This window comes from Seriola aureovittata, chromosome 8 (assembly GCF_021018895.1).
Source record: "Seriola aureovittata isolate HTS-2021-v1 ecotype China chromosome 8, ASM2101889v1, whole genome shotgun sequence".
Classification (NCBI taxonomy): Eukaryota; Metazoa; Chordata; class Actinopteri; order Carangiformes; family Carangidae; genus Seriola; species Seriola aureovittata.
The window spans coordinates 22,418,994-22,441,699 of record NC_079371.1 but is presented as its reverse complement, the minus strand read 5'-3'; the positions used below and the strand labels follow the sequence as shown (position 1 = coordinate 22,441,699).

Below are 22,706 nucleotides of genomic sequence, written 5' to 3'. Positions count from 1 at the left end.
CACAAACAAAAGTCAAATGAGGTTTAAATGACTTGTTTTGACACTGACCCACTTTCACTGTAATGTCCCACTTTAATGCAGTGAATCTGAAGGCCGATTATAATGCTGGAGCAAATTCCACCTGCCCCAATCTCTTCTAAAAAGCTCCACTAATCTCAGACTGATAACCTCCAACATAATTTGAATTAAAGTACTGTGATATAAAAACTAATAGCTCCATACTACCTTTCCATTCCCACTATTTTGGGCAAATGCCTCTGAGAAGTTAGTTAGAAAAGTGAGCTTTTCATTTTTAAGCTTGCTGACGTGATAGTGAACAAGTAATGCTCTCTTTCTAGCCTCAACAACTCCCATAAATTTGCCCTGAGCAAAGCACCCACCCTTCAACAGAACTAGTATACTGTCCATCCCATGCTCATTGTCTATCACCAGATTGCCTATCCCAGCTGTGAATGGGTGTGTCTGAATGAGTATGAAGCAGGGTGTTTCTCCAAATGACTGAATGTACTCAATCAGCCCTGCAGGAATAGTTAGTTAAAAAATAAAATCAGTTGCCAGACAGTTGAAGACACGAGAGTGAACATGCAGCTTCCATCACCAAGTAAGGGCTTGTAAAGGCTGCATGAATGGCAGACGCAGCATTTTGTACTTTGTTTGAAGTTATAATAACTCACTTTGACACTGTAAACATTCTCAAAATAAATACCAATGTTTCAAGCTGAAATGCATTAAAAATAGTTTAAATATAAACCATTAGTTTTCCACCCATGCTCTTTTTCTGGTTGAATATACACTGTTGCTCATAAAGTTGGAATATTTTTTTCCTTTTTCCATGAAATGATTGTGACGATGTTATTCATTTCATTTCACCTGGGTAATTGGGACACATAATGTAATCATTGCACCTGGTCAAAAGTCATTGCTGATGCATTTAAATAGGAATAAACAGAGGATTGTGTCTGAAAAACAAAATTATTCCAACTTTATGGGCGACAGTATATTTCTACTAGCTGCCATACAATTTTATTTGAAAGCACTTTTGTAGAAAATAATTTCAATCCTCTTGCAGTGTTACTGAGAGAGAATAATGCTGACTTGAAGTGGGAGTCCAGTGGTTTAGAAAATGGATCATTAAGCTGGGGGAATAAAAAGAGACAGATGGACAAAATTGAAGCAGCACAGGCTGACATGAGCTGACTTTTTTAGTCACACAAAAAACCCTGGATACACACTGGATTTCCCATAATACATCTCATTACCATCTTTCATTAGAACCTCCCTGCCTGGGAAACGCCCCTCTGTCAAATCCTGCCCGCACAGTTTGTAGCACACACTTACAAACACCAATCTGAGTTTAACCCTGATGACATCAACAGGGTTGTTTCCTCAGTGAAGTTCAGAGCCACACAAAGTGTTACACAACTGTGCCCACTGGCTGAGTGTTACCTCTCGAGAAAAGTAAACTAATCTTCATGTTAAAACATTATGAAGTTGCCCTTCAATGTAGAGAAGTACGGCCATCTCTGCAGGGTATCTCTAAAGGACAAAGTTTGAGGAACCGTCTAAACACAGTCTCCCATAACTGTTAAAGTGTCATTACCAGAGCAGAGAGAATCAATGCAGAGTATTAATTAGTGCCCTCCTTATTTATTTATGACTTACTGAGGAGGTTTGATTAAGATATTGAGCTGTGTCCACTGTACTGCACTGCACTGTATACTTTGCAAATTGCTACACACCAGAGTCAATCAGTGGGAAGTTAATTAGCCTTTTTTTTTTTTATTGGACTTTAAATGCCCAGTGTAAATGGTTTGTTTTTGATTACAACTGTAAATTAAGTTGTTTCTTTTGTTACTTCACTTTCTTGTGAAGCAAGCAACCTTTTCAGTCTTCATTGATCATTGATTGTCTGATTAAAATGCCTTACAGTGTTCCTAACACATTCATCGCAGTCAGCCCCTAGAGAAACATCATGTAACCAAACAGTTAATAATATCCAGTACTGGGGCGTCGTGTGGCGTAGTGGTCTAAGCAGGCGCCCCATGTGTAGAGGCTACAGTCCTCGCTGCAGTTAGCCCCGGTTCGAGTCCCGCATCGGACGGCCTTTACTGCATGTCATTCCCCCTCTCTCTGCCTCCCCATTTCCTGTCTCTCTCCACTATCCTGTCCAATAAAGGCACAAAAAGCCCAACAAAAATATACTTTAAAAAAATAATATCCAGTACTGGTAGAAACACACATTTCTTGCACTCTATTTTTTGTCCTTATTGCCAAATTAACAAAAAACTATTTCAGTTTTATTTTTGAGGAAAGTTTGTGCTCATTTGACTCCATCAGTCTAAATTTCCCCATTTCCTGCCTGTGTGTGCATCTGTGCGGCACCGTCAGCGTTCTCGCCAGATGATTCAGATGTTTTTTGCATAATCTGATCAACCCAATTGCATTAGCCTCACAAATTCAATACATTACGTACTGTTGTTGTAAGGGATTTGCTGGTTACCATGGATACAGCGGAAGCCAAGTGTCCTGTGCTACAAGAAGAAGAATGATAGTAGACTACCCTAACGCTGTCTATTAAAGAGTTACATAAAAAACAAAAGCTGCAAATACACAAAAACACAAAGAACAACAGGTTTCCATTGACAGGAGTCAGTCTCCTGCATTCACATGCTGAATGGCTGACTATCCACTAAACCACACAGCTGACCTCTCCAAAGGCAAGGCTCCAGGCAAGGTTACACTTCCCTGTTTCGGCTGATTCATTAAGCTCTTAGTATTACTCTTCATCTGGCCCCTGACCTTGGAACCATTTGCCATAGGAGACCATACAATGAGCTACTGGCCCCAACATCACAGTTCCAAGGGTCACAGGGACACATAAACCCCTCAGCAGTGACGAGATGGCTCACGCAAAGTCCTCTACTTTATCATGGCGGAGCATCGCTGCCAAGAATGACAATGAGACTGAAGATACAGTTGAGTGAAAGCTGTTTCATTCGCAGTGTGCAGGGACTCATCCTTAGGGACAGGGTGGGGGGTTTGTATATCCGGAAGGAATAAAACCACTGGTCTTTCGTGTGGGGAAGGAGCCAGCTGAGGTGGTTTGGGGATCTGATTAAGATGCTTCCTGTACAGCTCCTTCCAGAGGTATTCTGGACACGTCCACCAGGGAGGAGACCCCCGGGCGACCCAAAATGTTCTCAATGGACTACATATCCTACCTATTCCGGGAAAGTCGCAGGATCCCCCTCAAAACCCAGACATGGTTGAAAATATAAAAATTGAGGGATAGGAATATATACATTTTACACAATTGCCTGTACACACAGTAACACACATGTATTTGGACTCCCACAAAATAAAACGAGTCTGCAGTAACCGATCAAAACAATATCTAGCCGTGTGTTTCCAGTGAAATTGCTTTTGCCTGTCTGACCATATTAATTCACTAGACTTAGAGACCTCATAAATCATTCAAAGCTTATATCAGTCATGAGGCTAAAATGATGCAGGGCTCCCCCAATGCAATGCTGTCTGGCAATAACAGAACACACACACACTCAAACCCACAAACACACACCAGTGACAGAGACACAATTTTAAGTGTCAGATATCTAGTGCAGGCATTTTGTGCCAAGACACTTGGCATTACTGAGGGCCAAGTGGCACACTGTAAATGTATTTGTCTAACTAAAGGCACAATTCTGTATCCCCAGGCCACACATACTCATTCACTGTGACCGCCACTCTGTCTGTGTGTGCGAGTGTGTCAGAGATAGGAAGCATGATGGTGCATGCCAGTGACTCACATGCTAATCTTTTTGGCTGTTTAGCACCCACACCTACAAGGTGTGTCTGCATGCATGGTGTGTGGGGAGAAGGGGGGGGTCATAGTGGCATCCTTTATGACGGTAATCAACAATTATGGGATTAACTGTATTATGAAAATCTGTTATTTAACAGATGTTTCTTTCATTTTCGTACACACCGATCAGTAGCTAACTGAAGTACAGTAGACATACTTTCAGAAGCACACACACACAGAAGAGCTCTTTGTGTGTTTGTTTGTCAGTCAACTTATCTGCTGGGGCTTGTAGATATAATCTCTGTAAAAAAAAAAAAAACACTGTTGCAATGTTGAAGTTATGAATGTAAAACAAGCAACAAAAAAAAGGACTAATCCAGCTACAAAAAACTGACTCTAATGTACATTTATCCAGCTTTGTAATGATAGCATCACCTTTAACCATTAACTGAGGGTCAACAAACACTGAATCAAACCCTTTTTGTTTTTTTGTTAGTCATGTACGGTACATTGCTGTCACACCGCCTGCAAAAACTGCTGGTCACAGTTCAAAATACAAGTCAATTATGAAAACAGTTTAGAGAGATTAAGTATCTTTTAAGTTGGGTTGCTACAAATCCTAATTTAATACCTCAATAAGAGTTGAAACAATAACTTATTAATAGATTAAGGGCGCAAAATTAATTAATCAGGAATTACTTTGATAACTGATTAATCCTTTGAGTCATTTGTCAACCAAATATGACCAGCTTCTCAAATTTAAGGATTGTTTTATACTTTCCTCCATTTTATATTATTATAAATACCTTTGGGTTTTGGACTATTGGTTGGACATGAGCAGTTTGAAAACATCTCCTTCAGCTCCTGTGATGGGCAGTGCCTGTATTTTCTGACATTTTATTAACTCACAGATGAACAGATCAATCAAAAAAAAAAAAAAAACTGATTTAATGATCATGAAAATAAATATTAGTTGCAGCCCTAACCTCTGTCACATTTTACTATAGGCAGTGATGGCTGACTTATGAAGAATAACTATGGGAATTATTAGCAGGCTACATGCAATTTTAAATTATAACTCCTGATAAAGATAAATCCACTGCAGTGATTAGCAGGCACTTTGAGTCATTTAAGGGATATATGAAATAAGATTTAATTTAAATAAATGTTAGTTATTTTCATCCAGACTTAAGCACCATAGATCGGTAGCCACAGAAATATTATAGAAGTGCTGTAGTGGCTTTCCTCAGGGTAAAGTTACACTACAGCTACCTCACTATTTCCATTTTGCCACGCAGCATAACATTAGTGTTCCCACCCATTTGGACGTAAAAGCTTCAAACTATCTCTGGTCTAAAGAAACATTAAACTTACAGGAGATGCAGTAAAAAGTCGAAGTGAACATCATATTCCTCTTTCCACATCGTCTCTCGGGTCTCAGAAAAACAGCGGTTAAAGGCGCGCTACGGTCCGACCGCCTCATCATCCAGTGGTCGGTAAAATCTGCATCGGTCCGGTTTGTTATTTAACTTCAAACCAGATCTGATTTCTTCAAAGCGCAAGTCAGGACGTATATAATCACAGCCAAGTAGAGACCAGTTAGACAGTTGGGTTATTCCTCCATAGTGTCAACAGGCAGGAGTGTGTTTGGAGTTTTTTCCTTGAAGTTTCTTGGCTGTCTGAACGCTCCACAGAGGAGAGGATGTTGGGGGCGGAGCAACGACTGGACGGACTTTTCCTGATGAATTACACTGTTCCTAGTGGTGGCTTTACAATGGCCCTGTGTGCCCCGGCCAACACAACTTCCTCTGCATTTAAGTGACGGACAGTTAGCCAGCAGATCGGTTCAATATCAGCGGGACGTCCTGTATTTAGACTCTTGATGTTCACTAAGTTGGCTGCTTTCCAGTATGTAGTCCCTGCATGTGGTTACATTCCTCCAATGTTGTTGCAGAACCACAGGTACAAGACAGGGGAGAGCCACCTTACCTATAACCCCCCAAAACAGTGGACCAAACAATGGATTTTCAATACAAGATGAAGACTTCACATGAGTATCTCTTGAACTAAAATGGTGCAGTTATAGTTCAATATATAAATAAAAAGAAGCATAAATAAAGGTCACTCTCTCTCCATCAGTGTAAGTAATTCACAGCAATTTAAGGGTACACAGACAGAAAAATGAAAAAGAAAAGTGTTATCGTATCACACTGTGTGATGGAATATGTCTCCTTGGTGCACACACATACAAACAGATTTTTTTTAAAACACACTGACACATCTCTGCATGCTAACCTCAGCATCCAAATTCCTCCTTCCTCTTTCTAGTCTGGTGGAAAGAAGAACAATAGAAAAAGCAGAGGAGAGAGAGGCAGCTGTAGGGTCAAAAGTACAAAATCTGGTGGTGGAAGATGAAAATAGAGACAATGTTTGATTGGTATTTGCACAGACCTGCATTGGTGCTTTCACTGTTTGCAGATTATTGGGAACAGGCAACAACAATGACTAAATTTCCTCAACAACAGTAACACCACAGATTTTCAGTCAGAACTGGGACCACAACACTTTTCTGGACGAAGAGTCCGCTGCTCAGCAATGGTCACACATCAGTTTTTTGAGCAGTCATCCGCCATGACTCATGGATAACATTTATCATTTACACACAACTAATTTTTTCTCAGACTGCAGAATTTATAAACCTGTTCTAGCACAGATGTGATGTTCTCAGAGCAGCCAACGCCATGGAAAAACTGATTCAGTTTTGGCAGTTAGCGAGACGAGGATACGCAAGAAAAATGCTATATGCAGCCTATCGAAATAAGTCCTTATTTTGTGCTTCTCTGTAAGTCCGCCATGCTTTCATAATGCCAAATGTAGAGTCAAAAGTAGTTGAGGCAGTCATCCAGATGTGCATTCTGCTGTGTACTAGAAACTAAAGAACTCACACAACTCACAAAAAATTCACATGGAAATTCATTACAGCAACAATCCTATGTCCATCCATAATGCAAAGATCAGTGAAACTTTCTGTTGCACCTTCACAGTGATCATGAAACTCCTGCATTTGTAAACCCCGCAAATGATGAATTGTTCTTCTTTCAATCTCTGTAATGGATAATTATGAAATTCATTTATTATAATTGACTGAAAGTCAAATGAAAGGGTGACAGACTGCCATTAGTGTTTCAATTCGATCACTTACAAGGAGCTCAACAGGAGAACAATGGCTAATTCTCTTATTGATTGATAATTGTTTATGTATGGATCTACAAAACACACATGGATTTAATTTAGCGAATTTAGCCATTGTAGTTTTCTGTATCCAAGAAAACCCTTTTCAACTTGGTCTCAAGATTTTAAAAACCAAGCCGAGAAAAAAGATGTAACATGTTGAATTGCATGAGAAAATAAAAACAAATATATCTAAGGCTAATATCACATCATTATCCTCCTAAGACCCGAGCTCTATTCTTTGCTATATAGGCTGATTGGGACCTGAGAAAAATGATGTCCACATATGAGGACATTAGTTTTAAATTTCGATTACTGAGTGGCAGTATAATATCCTCATATGTGGTCACCAGGCCCTTGTTGAGAAAAAGTTAGTATTGTGGTCTAGAGAACCCAAAATGTGAGGTCCACATATGTGGACGCCAGGTCCTAGGAGGTTAAAGACTGATCCAACAATAGACACTCAAACCAAATGTAACATTAAAAGTAAAAATGTAACTTTTCAAATTTCCAAAGCTCCAGTATATACTGTATGTAATTTCATTATTGTTATAGCAGTAATAAGGCTATTACCTTTAACCAGATAACACTAAGTAATCAGCTTCTTGACAGAGCTGGGCACAATATTGTGGTCTGGTTTGTTTCCTCTGTGTCCTTCGTGCACACACAAACACACACATACTGTACAAGACCCAAAAAACACCTACTCAACAGCAGACAATGGACAATGGTGACCTCTTTCGGCTGGGTGAGACTAATTGTGTTCAGGTGTGGGATTGTGTTCGGTGAAACACTGATCACAACAACAGCTTCATCCGACAACAACTAGAGAACAACTTCTGCCTTAAAACCAGCTACGGATTCGTACAAAAAGACACAGTCAAAAATGTTTTACAGAGTCTGGCTGGATTTCCGCTGAACATACATACAGGAAGTGTTGACGCCTCAGAGGAGTGAAGCCTGCGGTAAGAAGAACCTCATTCAGCCAAAACAGTCACTGGTACAGTAAGACAGTGGGATGTGTCATAAAACATAGAGTCGAGCTATAAATAGACAGGGATAAATCTGTCAGTGCTGAAATTATTCAGTTAGTGTGTGTGGGAGTGTGTGTGTCTGTGGTGAGAGGGTGAAAAAGAGAATCTGTATGTATTACTGCTTGTGTTGCAAAAGTGTGTCTATGTGGGTGACTGTGTCTGTGTGCGTGTGTGTGTGTGTGTGTGTGTGTGTGTGTGTGTGTGTGTGTGTGTGTGTCCATATCACTGCCTGAGTGAGAGCCAGGAAAGGATAATCTGCGGGATGTTTCAGCAGCGTTATAGAACCACGCTGAGGATTTTATTCCCAAAGTGACATCCTGAAAGATATGTGTATGTGTTGTTGTCTGTGTGTGTGTGTGTGTGTGTGTGTGTGTGTGTGTGTGTGTGTGTTTATGTGTGCGAGAGAGAGGGGGAGAGAAACAGAAAGAGAGAAAGATCCAAAGTGTGAAAGATAGTTATGAGGAGCTCCCATATCTGTGTCACTGAGTGAGCATTAGGATGTACGAGCGTTATGCACATTTTTGTTTACGCATGCATGCTGCTGGCCCGTGTGTCTTTTTTTGTGTGTGTGTGCGTTTCTGCACTCGACAGTGTATATGAAAGAGATTAGTCCACACGGCAGAGCTGCTTCTCTGATATGGAAACAACTGCGCCTGGCTTTTATCTGCTCTGCTTGGGCTTAGATCTGTTAGGCTCACGAGCTGCAGGGAGGAACATACACTCACAGCATGTTTCCCACACAGATACACATAGAAACACATGCATGCATGCAAATGTGCAGCCAGAGATACTGCACACGTAAACATGAGTAAAAGGCATGCATAAATGCACACATATGGTATATTTCCCTTACGATGCCTTTTGAGTATTAGTTAGTGCTTTGATGTGACATGTCGGTGTGTGCTCGTTTGTGTACCTGGATACACCACAGGTCACATTATCACATGAGCAGCATTCAACTAGTTGGCTCCACTGGGTAGATCTAGCTGGCTATGTACAGTAGTAAGCTGCTAGACAGACAGATAAACAGACTGACCAACAGAGAGTGTGTGTTTTCATAGCAGTTTTAGCAGCTTCTATGGATTAAGGTTAAGCCTCACCCTCCATGGCAGTCCCACAGGGCACAGAGAGACACAATTCATGTAAAGTAACTGACAGTTGAACTCACTAACTAAATGAAGATATGACTGACAGTCTAATCTAAAACATTTCCTGACTGACTGAGTGACAGGCTGACAGACTACATGATGTACAGACTGAAATGTCTGAGGACTAACCAGCAGGTTTGCTGACTAACAGTCTTGCACTACATCATCATCACAGATTATTTGAAAGGAAACCTTCACCTCTTATTTCTATGTGTTAGATGGCATTTCTACAGCATCTGCAGTACTTGCCAGTGCTTTCTTTATCCCTGTGGCTGGCTGCCTACTTCACGTCCTTCATCCACTGGTGTCATAATAATCAGAAGTAGCGGGAAGAGGATCTACAGGGAGAGTTTGGCTGAGGTAAGATTAGGTTTCGTCTTTCCTCCCAGGGCATCATCAAAGCTCTGTCTGTTATTAAAGTTGAAGCCTGATTTTTGGGAAGACTGTGCATGCGCTAGGGCTGTAAGAAAACATTAATGCAAGGTTTGAAAGTCATCTGAACCAATCAGAATATTTAGATTTGATGAAAATTGATGGTGTTTCTTTTTGTCACTGCACTACTACTGTTTTTACATTTTAAAAAATTGACAAAATAAGCTCATATTAATCAGAATTATAACCGAAGGAAGATGTGGAGACTATTTCAGTTGCATCCCTGTTAGACATGTGTCAGTTTCTTCAGCATTTTGAGACACATATGGTGATCCAACTGCTCCACGCTGCATGCCAATGTTTTCCTGAAAAGACACACTACTCCCTGTCTCTTCCACTGTTTTGTCAGTTATGTCACCAGTAATACCAAACACTCTCGCCATTTGGCCGAAGTCAGAGCTGCGAGTCTCTGTTTATAGACTCGTATGCATCTGTATATAAAAGAATGGCATCAAACACAGGCTTCAGCCACACAAGCAATGTGGCCCTCAGTTTAGTCCAGATTGAAATATCTCAATAACTATTGGATGGATTTGCTTCTAACAAGTCAGTATGAATTGTAATAACCTTGGGGATCCCTAAACTTTTCATCCAGTGCTGTCAAAATTTGACTTTATCCAGAGGTTTGATTTATGCCCAAATACTTCCAAAGCAGTACTTAGGTACTTAGAAAATGTTAGCATACTAACATGGTGAGCTAAAATTGTTAAAATGGTAAAAATCCAATCTCTTAAACATTAGCATGTTAACATTGTCATTGTGAGCATATTAGCATGATGACTGTGCTAAGCTGGAGCTCTGGCTCTACAGCCAACAAGTGATACCTGGTAAATGCAGTGCAAAAACACTACAGAAACGAACACTAACAACAAAAATATTAGCACCAAAATGAAGACACTATTTTAGAAAAAAGAAAATCTGTACATTCTTTATAATTAAAGAAATTTTGGTTGACAGAAAAACTCCCAGAATGACCCAAAAACTAAATTGACTGACTGATTATTTCCCCATTTTTTATCCATTGCTTTGCAGCTGCTCTGTCCTGCAATGAAAAAAACTAGTTGTCCATGACGCCTGAGGAGCTAGAGTGTCTAACTGTGCCAATTCTGTGGCTACCCACTGGCAAGAATGGAGGTAGGCAGAGGAGAGGAATGAAAGATAAGAGGCACCAGCAGGAGAGCAGTGTAGGGGGAGGAGGAAGAGGAGGTGATGCAAAGAAGAAAGGAGGACGACAGTCAAGGGGGCAACACGAGATGAGATAGAGTGGGATAAGATGGATATATTTGAGAAATGAGTAGAGGCAGGAGATGAGATGGAGCCAACAAAGAGATGGAGTGACAGAGAGTGAAGGAGAGAAAAAGAGATGTAACACAAGGACATGTATGTACACGCTAACACGGATGAGATGATGTATGTGATTAGTACAGTTAAAAAACAGCATAGTAGGCAGTTTTTATAGCTTGTATAAATAATCATTTTGCTTTGACACACACTCATTTTGTAGAAGCTGTGCATCACAAACAGCTTTTAAGATGTGGATTTTAAAAATAATTGCCTGTCTATTCACTATTGGCTATGAGTCTGAAAAGCAATTTTTAAAAATTATACCCTCTACCTCTAGAGAATATTACAACAAAACAAACTTTGACTGTGCTTTTTCACATTAATGGCTTTTCCCTCCATTGAGTTGTACTGGAATTGTTAATGCTTGTAACCTCACTCTTTTAATGTCCTAAAAGACTAAAGTTAAATGGAGAACTGAGATACTGCAAGTGTCTTTAAAACTTACAACTATCCCTTTAAGTCTCACTAGCAGATGTATCCACTTTAGATTTAAGTGCTCAAATGTCTGGCAAGCTGGCTAGTAGAGAGTAATAATCGCTCACTTACACACACACACCCGTATTCACTCTAAGACCCTGCTGGGCAGAGGAAAGCTGAAGACGATGATGTCATGACATAAACAATAGCTCATTCAGCTTGGCGCTGGTGGTCAGGAAGCAAGACCGTGCTTAAAGGACAACATCTGTAGTCTGGGGGGGGGGGGAAGGAGAGAGGAAAGCCGACATCCAAAATCCTCCATTCACCTTATAACTCGTACTGAGCTGTGGAAACACCAGGGGAGTCTGAGAACAAATCCCAGCAGTTATCTGAACAGATCGTGTCGGAGGTCTGAGTATCTATTTGACATTCCAGTAGGTTTGTAACTGTAGAAACTGTGCAGGGGGGCAGTGCTGGAGAACAAGCCACAGGGAGTGAACACAGGCCGGCCAGGCAGACCTATAGCTGTAGTTCAGGTTACATGGCTTTTCCCATACGGTTCCTGTTACCACCTTAACCTTCAGTGGCTCAGTGCTGTCTTCTTCAACCCTCTTTAGTGCTATTAAGGTAATTAAATGTAAGAAAGTAGTGTCAGCTGTTGCTGTATTCCCACAATTCCTTGGGGTCTGTGCAAATGATGAATAGAGTGAATGAGTTAGTGATCATAGTGTAAAATCTCAGCATTGTCTTAAATATCAGCTGACTATCTGAACAAAGTGGACGATACGCCTGCTGTTCAGTTCATTGAAGTGATTCATTACACTGACACGAACCCTGTATCTTATTTCCATACGGCTGTATAAATTTGTGTTAATCTCCTACATGACACCAACACAGTACTCCTTCAAATTCTGTTTCCATTCAAAGAAGGCCTACATTCATGCATAAACCTTTTGTAATTTGGCACCACTGTGGTTATATCTCCCTACCGTGCAAGAATGCTAAATAAAATGGTTGAAGAAAGTAAATACCCCAGCGACAATCTGCATGTCTGCTTCATGAACTCACTGTGTGAGTTTACCAGGCTCTCAGTCACCACCAACACAGAAAGGAGTTGTTCCATTTCAAATGCAACAGTCCAACTTAAACAGTCCCACTGACTCCATAAAAATGTAAAAGCTCGCCTGTTTGCTTGTTGCTGTTTAAGTCTCTTGTGCAAATGTAGTGTTCACGCTGAAGTGCACAAAGCTATCCAAACATGTACAATGACTGCTTCTCCCTTTTCCAAACATATGAAGGATTTTAAGCCAGGTAACATGAGCCTAGCTTTTGTGTAACCTGTACCAGTGTACCATTTCACGTTGGTTGGCTAGACTGGCAAGCATTTGTCTGACAACTGAGTTTACATGTATGGACAAATTACTTAATTTTGTATGACCAGACCACCACCTTCACCCAAACCAACCACCCTGCCTCCTGTATCAAGGCTCACAGCTGGGTCTCACCATGTTCACGCCACCTGCTGGTTAAGCCAAGGTCACAGCATATTACAATCCTTTTACTTCAAGGCGACATTATGATATCTATATGCAAAGTTTCTTTTAGCCGTCTGCAGCAGGACACACACTGGAACCTGTCATCAGTAATCCAAACAATTAGCCACATTTAGAAAAACTATAACAAATATGCCACAGCAGTTTAAAAAAAACACACTCATATAATATCTAAGAAAAAGTGTGTCATGTCTATTCTACACTCATTCAGTCATGGTGTGGGAATAAGTGTTATTGTTCCTTCATGATTAAAAGAAGGATTCATAGTTATATTCATTGTGTTTCAAGTATAAAGCTTGAAGCTTGAAACACAATCTGGATGCAATTAATTAAACAGCACAGAAGAATGAATAAAGATCTCAACTTCCAAGTCTTTGACATCAAAATACATCAAGATGCTTAACTAAGAGTGAAAAATTTGCATGACAAATTGTCTAGATAACGTTCATCGGAGTACATAATAAAACTATCCAATTTAAAGTTTTGAATGAGAAACCTGACTAATTGCTTTGTATTGCTAATTTGAAAAGAAGAAGAAGAAAAGAAAAATGTGCAACATGATTCACAATAGTAAAAGTATCTTAAGGTACAATAACAATAACAGATAATAAATTATCAATTTCAGTATGTTGCTCAAACCTCCTGTTACCATATGACTTGAATTCATAACCAAACTCCTGTTAGTTGCCTCACAATACAACTGTTGAAATGTTATTTTGGTCCCTTCAGGCTCTAGTTGGAAAATGGAGTTATATTTTAAAGGCCAAGGGACTGAAAATTTCGGACTTTTTCAACTGCTTGTGGTATTGTCAAAAAGCACACTGTGAGAGACGGCAATACACAGTGATAACATCCAACAAATCCAGCCAACAGAATAAAGGGCTATAAGGAAGAACATAAACTGCACCAATTTGCACCAATTTCCACCAGGATTGTCCCATTCATCTAAAAACTCATGCCTTCAAATAAACTTAAGGAAGCTGTAAATACATTAAGAAAAACCTAAATGTACTGTAGAGGCTTAAAAATTAGCTTCATCCCTACCTGACAGAGTTGATCATGGCTCCACAACCCTCCATGGCTCCATGGGTGTCCGCATGGTATCCATTCGGGATGGCCCAGCGTCCAGGCTGGCTCAGCACAAACTCCGACCTGCTCCCTGGTATGGTGGTCCTCAATGGGCTTCCTCCTGCTCCAGCTGCAGCTCCAGCTCCACGGACATTGCTCTCCCCAGCTTTCAGATCACCACCTGGGGCGTCTGGTCCAGCCTCAGCCCCCTCTTGCTCCTGAACAGTTGCCAGCTCCAGCTCCAGAGGTTCAGGACCCTGTAAGAGTGCCCTCTGTTGGATGAGCGGTGTCAGTGGTGCCTCAAAGCTGACGCAGCTGTCTGTCTCGTCTGTGAGTGACAGCACGTCCAGAGAGTCCAGGCTGCTGTAGCAGGTCCCACCCCGCAGCAGGGCAGACTCTACGATACGCTCGAACGTGGAGCTGAAGCCGTCTTTGTTGTCTACCCTACCCCTCTCTCTCTCCTCCTCCAGCTCCCTCTCCTCTTCTTCCTCTTCTTCATCTTGAACACCAACCTGCTCAACAATCTGCTCGAATGCCGAGCTGAAACTGTCCTGGTTTTCTCTCCCATCTCCCTCCTTCTGGACCTCTTCCTCCTCTTCCTCCACTTCTGTATCAGCCTGCTCTACAGTCGTCTCAAAGTTAGAGCTGAAAGTGTCCAAGTGTGTATGAGTCCCCCCTCCATCTCCTCCTTCATCCTCCTCACCAGCTTCATCCTCGTCTTCATTCCCACCTATGCCATTTGCCAGTCTGTATCGACAGGAAGAAAGGGAGAGTGTGAAATTATATTTAGCATATGACTTAAACATATGGCAGTTGTTTTGTTGAGACTGGCGCTCATATAGAGAAGATATTCATTGCTGAAATAATTTTTCATACATTCAGGACATGCACAATGGGAAAATATTTCAGCCTGAATGGCCACACTGACAATTGAAGCAAGATGAAAGATGAAAAAGCACCGTCCAATTTGCTACTTTGTGAATAGCTGGAAGCTCATGTCCCCTCCACATCCCTTTTATTTAAGAGAATATGAATCTATTGTAGTGCTCTGAGTTCACTGCTGATGGACAGAAATAACCCATACAATTACTTTTTATCAAAGACAGATGTAAAACAGCCCCATTTACATATTTGTTAACTGTGTTTTTGTATCAGTGTGTTAATATATTTCTGTGCAAAAAGCAATATAAATGAACTACCAACAGGTCATTCGTATCTTCTGTTATTATATATTCTATCTAATCTAAATTTAGCAAACACCTAATTAACAGACATGTGTTTGTACCTCCAAAAGAAAAGAAAGAAAAAATGCACGAACACAGACACAGACACAATTATCTGTCTTTTTGAAGCGGTTAAAAAAATTGGTTACTGGGTCTTCCAACTCTTTAAAAATTAGACCATTTTTGTTCTGTTTGTTTTCCTCTCAGCTCATTTTGTTGCAGCTTTTTGCCCATTCATTTTGACAAATGCTGGTGAAGCACATTAGACTAATTATGTACCAGAGAACCACACTGAGAAAAAATGTGCCATTAAAAATATTCAGCAAGGAAAAGTGGGCATCTATTGTGATATCAGTGGAAAACATAAACACAGTCGGCCCAACCACAAAAAACGGTCTTGGGTTACTATGAAAATCAAGCCTTAAGGAAGCTGTGTGTGTATTCATGTGTGTGAGTATCAATCTCTATGCCCAGATAAAATCTAATAAATTGTTGATTAACAGCTCATGTGGTACTCATGTGTAATGATCTGAGGGGTAAAAGAGTCTTGGCGGTTTTAATTTTATATTATGCTTTGACACTTAAAGGTCAAAAGATGCAGTCACAAGATTTTCACACCCTAACATCGATATATATCTTGACAGAGTGCAACAGTGAAGGTGATTTAGTGAACTAACCGCCCAGCTTGTTGAGGGTGAGTTGTTTCCTCTGTAGATGGTTGCATCTCTTCATTTTCCTTCCCCTCCTCTTCCTCTTTCATCTCCTCCGCCTCTTGTGTTCCCTCCTTCCCCGTTGAGCTTACCTCCACTTTTATACATCCTTCCCCTCTTGTGCCTTCCATCTCTCCCTCCACCCCTCCATCTGTCTGTTTACCTTCCTCTCCACTGCTATCTACCCTCTCCTCTTTCAACTCATGCTCTCCTCTTGCATCCTTTACTTCTGCCCTCCCCTGTCCTTCCCCCTGTGCCTCCTCATCTCCCTCTTTGATCTCTTCCAGTTGTTTCCCCTCCTCTATCTCGTCCGCCACCCCGGCCCCCAGCTTGTCCTGCTCCGCCTGGTTATGGGTCTCTGTAGGCGGGTCGGTGGTGGTGCTGCTTATATTGGACTCCACTGGGTTCTCAGGTGGGGTGGGAGAGGGCAGAGCCTGCCCCTCCTGGGTCATGGTGCTCTTCACTGAGGGGGGAGGTTGTCCACACTGGCCAGGGATGAGGCCCAGATCTTCAGATCAGCAGCCGAGGAGGACCCTCTACAGAGAAAAAGAGACAGAGGGGAGAAGAAAATTTGCATTAAATGAAGACAAAGCACCAGGTCAAAATGAGGAGGAGAGGCAGTGTTATAAAATGAGTGCATTAACTATAGCAGACACTGATACAGTCATTTGATTATTTCTAGTCTTAATTTGAGAGTCACAGAGGTCACCTTCAAAAAGGAACAGCTGTGTATATGTTTGTAATACAGTGTGTTTCTAGGTGTATATGTGTGTGTTACAGAGAGAGAGAGATGTCTGGAACACTTTGTCCTCTGCACCAGATGATCCCAAAACACCTCTGAAAGGAGGGCAGGAAAAGGTAGATAAAGTAGAAAGCAGAGGAATAGAGAGACACAGGCAGGCAGACACACACAGAGATTTGTTTAATAAAGCCCAACAGATTCCTGTCAAAATGATCCTGCTAGCTCATCCGCTCTGTCTGTGTGGAGATTTCACAGCTGAATAACTAACTATCTGTTTCCAGCTCTGCTGTGACTGTGCTTTGTTTAAATGTAAGATAGTAACCAGAGATGTGAACATGTATCCAAATGGTCTACTGTGACTCTCACTTGCAGTGCTGGCTGAGCAGACGAGACCCTCGTACAACGGGTCTTCCTCTATCCTTTATGAGGCTCAAGGGCAAATGCTAATGAGCAGCCCTTAATTATGGCTCTGCAGAGCTACTTATATGTGAATTAATGCTGGCTTTTGATATATTATTCTTTTTTCTGAAAAATAAGATTTTTCTATTGAAGATAAAAGTGAAATTAATCTTCTTCTAGCTAAAGTCTGAAGAACTGTGTGAAGAATTTGACATGTGTGAAATGATTATCCGTGTAATTGTTGACAGAAAATTCAACAACAATTTTGATGAATGATTAGACATTTTGGTCTTTCTCAAGAAAAACTGCTAAATATAAAAATGATTCATTCTAGCCGCTCAAATATGAGGATTTACTCCCTTTCTATCATTGTAAACTGAATATGTTCAGGACTGTTGGTCAAACACATTTGTCTTGGGCATTTTCAAAATTTTTCTATTATTTGAATAAACAGTAAACAAAAGATATTAATTGGCAATTCAATGGTTTTGATGATATGGTTGAAATCACAGTCCTTATACTAATAATGATACACGGGTATGTATCACTATCATGAAGATATGATGTCAAATCAAATAGAAAATATTCCAACTGCTTGAGATTTAATGTTTTTTTCTTCTTTCGAACAGCAGCTGGCAAAACATGACATTTCAACACAAGCTCCATTAGTAGCTGCTCTGGTGCTTTCAATTGAGTCACAAAATCTTCAAGGCCAAGAGTGAACTTTTAATCTCATCTTTTAAACCAACATGGTAGTCCTTATACTGCTCAAAAAAATGGAAATTTAACATCTATGAAAACTGGGCAAACATGATCTGCTGAGAAAGATTGTGTGATGTTCAAAAGCTCTAGACCCTACAAACGTTAGATGCATTAAAAGAAGAAGACGGCGCAGTGAAAAAAAAACATGGCAAGACTGGTGTATGAAGATGTTTTGTATTTGACGCAGAACATCAGGGATAGGTTATAGACGACCAAAAGCCAGTCAGCAAACAGTGCCACAGAACATTTCCATGAATGGAGAAAACACCTCAAACTTGTTGTCAACATGTTCATGTGCTGAAATGTTACTGTTATTGTTTGTGAATTGTGACACCTGGCATCTGTTGTAGCAATGCTGCACACACAATGTAAACTTAGTAGACGAACGTCATCACTGTTCAGGCTGTCAAAATCTAACATATCCAAACAAGGCTTTTAGTATTTTTGCACCATGTGTTTGTCACTTTAACACTAACTTTGTTACTGCTTGCACACTGCCTACATGGTGGTGTGTGCAAGTGTGTGTGTTTGCGTACGCACACGTGCATGTATGTTATACTGCGTGTGCAGTGCTATCATATTTATTATTGGGAATCGAGGAATTTCATTGGTATTGGAACTGACTACCAAATTTCTGGTATCATGACATCCCTTCTCTGTTATGCATTACATCACACAAAACTCATCACATACCTTAAGCGAAAACTTAAACAGTTAACTAATCACTGACTAACAATTTGGGCAAAAAAATGTTACTGGTGGTTTATAAACAATCATTTTGAATTATAACCAGCTTTATCGTTACATATTTCCTTTGTCACAACTGACTTTTTTATTACATAACTGTACAGGATAATGGTTCAATGTCAGGACACAATTCCATCTGTTGATTATGAACACTTGAAAAATTCTTCAATACTCCAGGTAAATACAATGTGCATGTGTGTAGGTATTATTACAGTTAATTTCAATGTCATCAGTTAAACTAAAATGAAATGTGCAGTAATGAAGCACATTTTATAAGACAGATCTCTGCGTCACTCGGGTACGTGTCTTGGATTCTGCCTTTGTGCAGCAAGGAAGCAGCCCTGTCTGCTGGATCCAAACAGTGTCCTCAGACACACCAGATCTCTGCTCTGCTGAATCATCCGCAGCAGGGGACTCTAGAGCACAACTGCAGTAAAATATTTACTGGGATTCAAGGGTTTTCTGATGCCATGCAGATGCAGGTAAGGACCTAGTTAGGCTGAAATGAACATCTTGAATCCTGCCAACAAAACTCTGCGGTTTCTCGGGGGAAATTTCTAGCATTTCTGCAGTATTTAGATATCAGAGTGTGTAGAAAAAATGGGATCATGGTGAAGAGGGGAAAGATTTGTGGCAAGATAGGATGTGAGCCAAATTTGTATCTATGATGTTGTAAGTGCTTTGGCTGAGCCCCTGAGCACGAGGACACCACAGGCCCACTAAATGTTTCATCAGAGCTGAAGAAGGATGATGCAAATTATGCAGAACTCAAAAAGTCAGACAAATTGCCTCCTTATTTCAAGCTTGTCTCCTAATTACAGTAGACCTCTCCCATTTTTAGGACTATGTTGTCACCCAGATGCAATGGTACTGTTGAGATCTCAACCTCAGTACCTGTGGGAAAATGACTGTTTAAACCAACCACAACAAAGTCAAGAATAAGGCAGCAAACAACTTGGCTGAATAAGTGAAATATGTTTTCAGTCACTGTTCTTCACACACTGAAATACAAGTTTTAAAAACACAGCACATAAGCGCTTGTGCCTCTAATTCTCCTCACTATGACTGCTGTTCAAAAGATCTCAAAGGAAGCTCTGACTGATCCCTCAATAAATTCTTTCTGAAAACACGATCTGTGATTGGCTGAGTCTTGGAATCGTTGCCTTTATCTATTAGTCTCTAGGCATTTTGTTTCAGTGTATTCCATCTGCAGAAACATCAGTCATATGGCACCTCACAGAACGGATCACATATGATTTATTAACCGCATGATGACACACAAAGAAAGGTGCAATTCAGGAACTGGTATTAAATCTGAATGATGTTTATGCATGAATCATTCAGTCATTAGAATGAGCTCAAATAATCCCAAACTCAGGTACTGAATATTTGAAGCACAGTCCCACCTGAGTGTATGGCAGCTCGTATTCACGCACATGTATCAGGCATATGCAAACAAGCACAATTTGCATCCATTTATGCAATTACACAAAGATGCATTTGCACATACTAACACGCAGGCGAATACACATACACACACGCACACACACACACACAAACACAGTGACACATCTCCATAAATGGAAACAGTGAATAGTTATGAAACCAGACACGAAAAGTGGGAATGCTCTCTCTCCCTCTCTCTGTCTCCAGTGTCCTGTTTTTCTCCCACTCTTTCCTCTTCATCTGTTCTACATTATGTTTTCTGCTATCTCACAGTCTAACTCACTATGTGCTCTCTCTCTTCTCTTTCTCAGCCTCTCATTTTGCAGTAACTGAGGTAAATGGGTCTTCGCCAGCAGAAAAAAGTGTCTGTGACTGTGAGCAGCACTGCGAATCTGACTGCTGAGGAGAAAGAGCAGATGTGTTCAGACACACCACATGGATGGATGGAGGAAACACAGCCAGTGATAAGGATAGGGTGTGTGGTGTGTGTGTGTGTGTGTGTGTGTGTGTGTGTGTGTGAGAGTCTTTGTGTCTGTATGTATACAATGGCTACCAGAAGAGACTTATTGCATTCTACTTCTGTCAGCTGAACACTGAGGCTCTTAAGCCTTATCAATTTCCTTTAATTGCGATCACACCATCTGCCAATCATGTGAACAACACGCACACACACACACACACACACACACACACACACACACACACACACACACACACACACACACACACACACACACACACACACACACACAAACACATATCCAAAATCATGCCCACCCTGGCATATAAACCACCAATCCAGTGAGGATGACGTTGGATAAAAGGCCAAGTCGCCATTAAATATCTCTTCTCTGTCTCTTGTGCCTTTTATATCTGTCTTTATCTTTCTGCCTGTCTCTCTGTCTAACTCAGACACACACACACACAAACACACACACACTGCAAAGACACACACTATGGTGTAATTTATTGATCCCTGAGACACAGAGCCGCAGTCCACTGGGAGTCTCCAGCGATAAGCCTGACTGGTCTTTATAGGCAGCAGAGATGCCGAAGAAACACAACTGAGGTAATCAGACTGAAAGCTTCAAAAACAAGGGAAAACACTTCTTCAGAGCGAGCAGGTCTAACTGGAATACCCAGCTGCTTCAGATCAGTATGATTCCGCTTGAAATTATGTGACTTGAAGTATTAAATGCAGCTAAACAAGTAAGTTTGCTCTGTCAGACATTTAAATGGTTACTTCAGCAATTTAAAAAGCCAAGATATCCTGACTTCTTGTCCCTGGTGAGCTTAAAAAATGCTGGCTCCTACATTTCCCATAATAAAACTGAGTTGTATATTCACTTGGAAGATAATATGGAGCAGCCAAGTTGGAAAAGACATTCATGTCAGCATCCTAGTTGTAATTCTGATTCTGAGATATCAAGAATTGGTGACAGCTATATCTGTATCACTTGGTTCAGCTAATTTAAAGGGAGGTATACACTGTTAGTTTGTTTTTGGTTTCACAAACTGCTCCAAATATGTAACAATTTAGACTATTAATATGATATAACAACAAAACTAGCAGTGGAGTTGAAACAGGCTTGGGTGATATGTTAAAATGCTGTGTTATATGTTAAAATGCCACCGTCAGTCCAACAGCCAGCAACTGCTGATTTATTCGTGCAAGTGTGTGTGTGCTGCGGGCGTATGCGCAGGGAGCAAGGGATTCCCCACTCCCCAGACACCATTTTCATCAAATGCAATCATGGAAGAGCTTGTTGCAACAAAAAATACAAAATCACCTATTTGGGATTATTTTGTTTGTAAACCACATGCGATCGGCAAGCCAAAGGAGATGTAGTGCCAGCAGATGATTCTAACACTACCAATTTGTACCAGCATTTGCAAACACAAAAGTGCAAAATCAAAATTGCAGGTAAAATTGAAGGTAAAATGCGTCACAACATACTGAAGCATTGTGGTGCTACAGAGAGGCCCTGGCCAATAAATCATGTTCTCCAGATGTAAATGATCATGTGCGTTTAGTATAAGCCCCAGCAAAAACTCACATCATCATCATTTCTAAATTTCTTTCAGTGAAAATGCAAAAATGATCCTTCAAACTGAAATTATGACGCAATATATGTCAATATATGTTTTTTTGCATATTGTTCAGCCTTAATCCTGCTGTTTATGCAACACTATCAGAGAGCAGAGTCCCCCTCAACTGTCACTGGACAATCTCCACTTCATCAGCCCAAAATCACCCCAAAAAAAACTAAACAGCAATGGACTCAGGCCATCACAGATAGCCAATATATTTGTACGATTGCTTAAGCCTAGCATGAACTCTCCCAGTCATAACAGGAGGTTTTCCTGTTCTTCCCATTCTGTCAACATTCAGCAGAATCAGACCCTACCTGCCAGTTTTGCCAAGCTTCAGCTTGTGATGCAGGTTTTTTGACCAGTCTCCAATCATGACATCATTGGGGTTATTTTCTCAGACTTAACACAGCTCCTCCAGAATCACAGCAGACATTATACAGCTGTTTCACAGGCTGAATAATACTCCAGATGAAAATGAACTTCATGAGTAAAAGTTTACTTTTGTGCCTTTAAGTGGGGCACTTAACGCCTGTCCTGTTAAGGTGGAGTTG

General features: G+C 40.7%; 1 protein-coding gene across 2 annotated transcripts in view; it reads right to left on the bottom strand.

Annotated features, from left to right (window-relative positions):
* psd2 (pleckstrin and Sec7 domain containing 2) overlaps positions 1-22,706 on the bottom strand; it is a 38,191-nt gene that overhangs the window by 11,774 nt on the left and 3,711 nt on the right. For both annotated transcript variants that reach the window (XM_056383002.1, XM_056383003.1), the window contains exons 2-3: positions 15,933-16,501; positions 14,009-14,779 (exon numbers count right to left, since the gene is read on the bottom strand). In XM_056383002.1, the coding sequence (XP_056238977.1) occupies positions 14,009-14,779; positions 15,933-16,417 (1,256 nt within the window). In that variant the 5' untranslated portion in view covers positions 16,418-16,501. The remainder of the gene's footprint in view (positions 1-14,008; positions 14,780-15,932; positions 16,502-22,706) is intronic.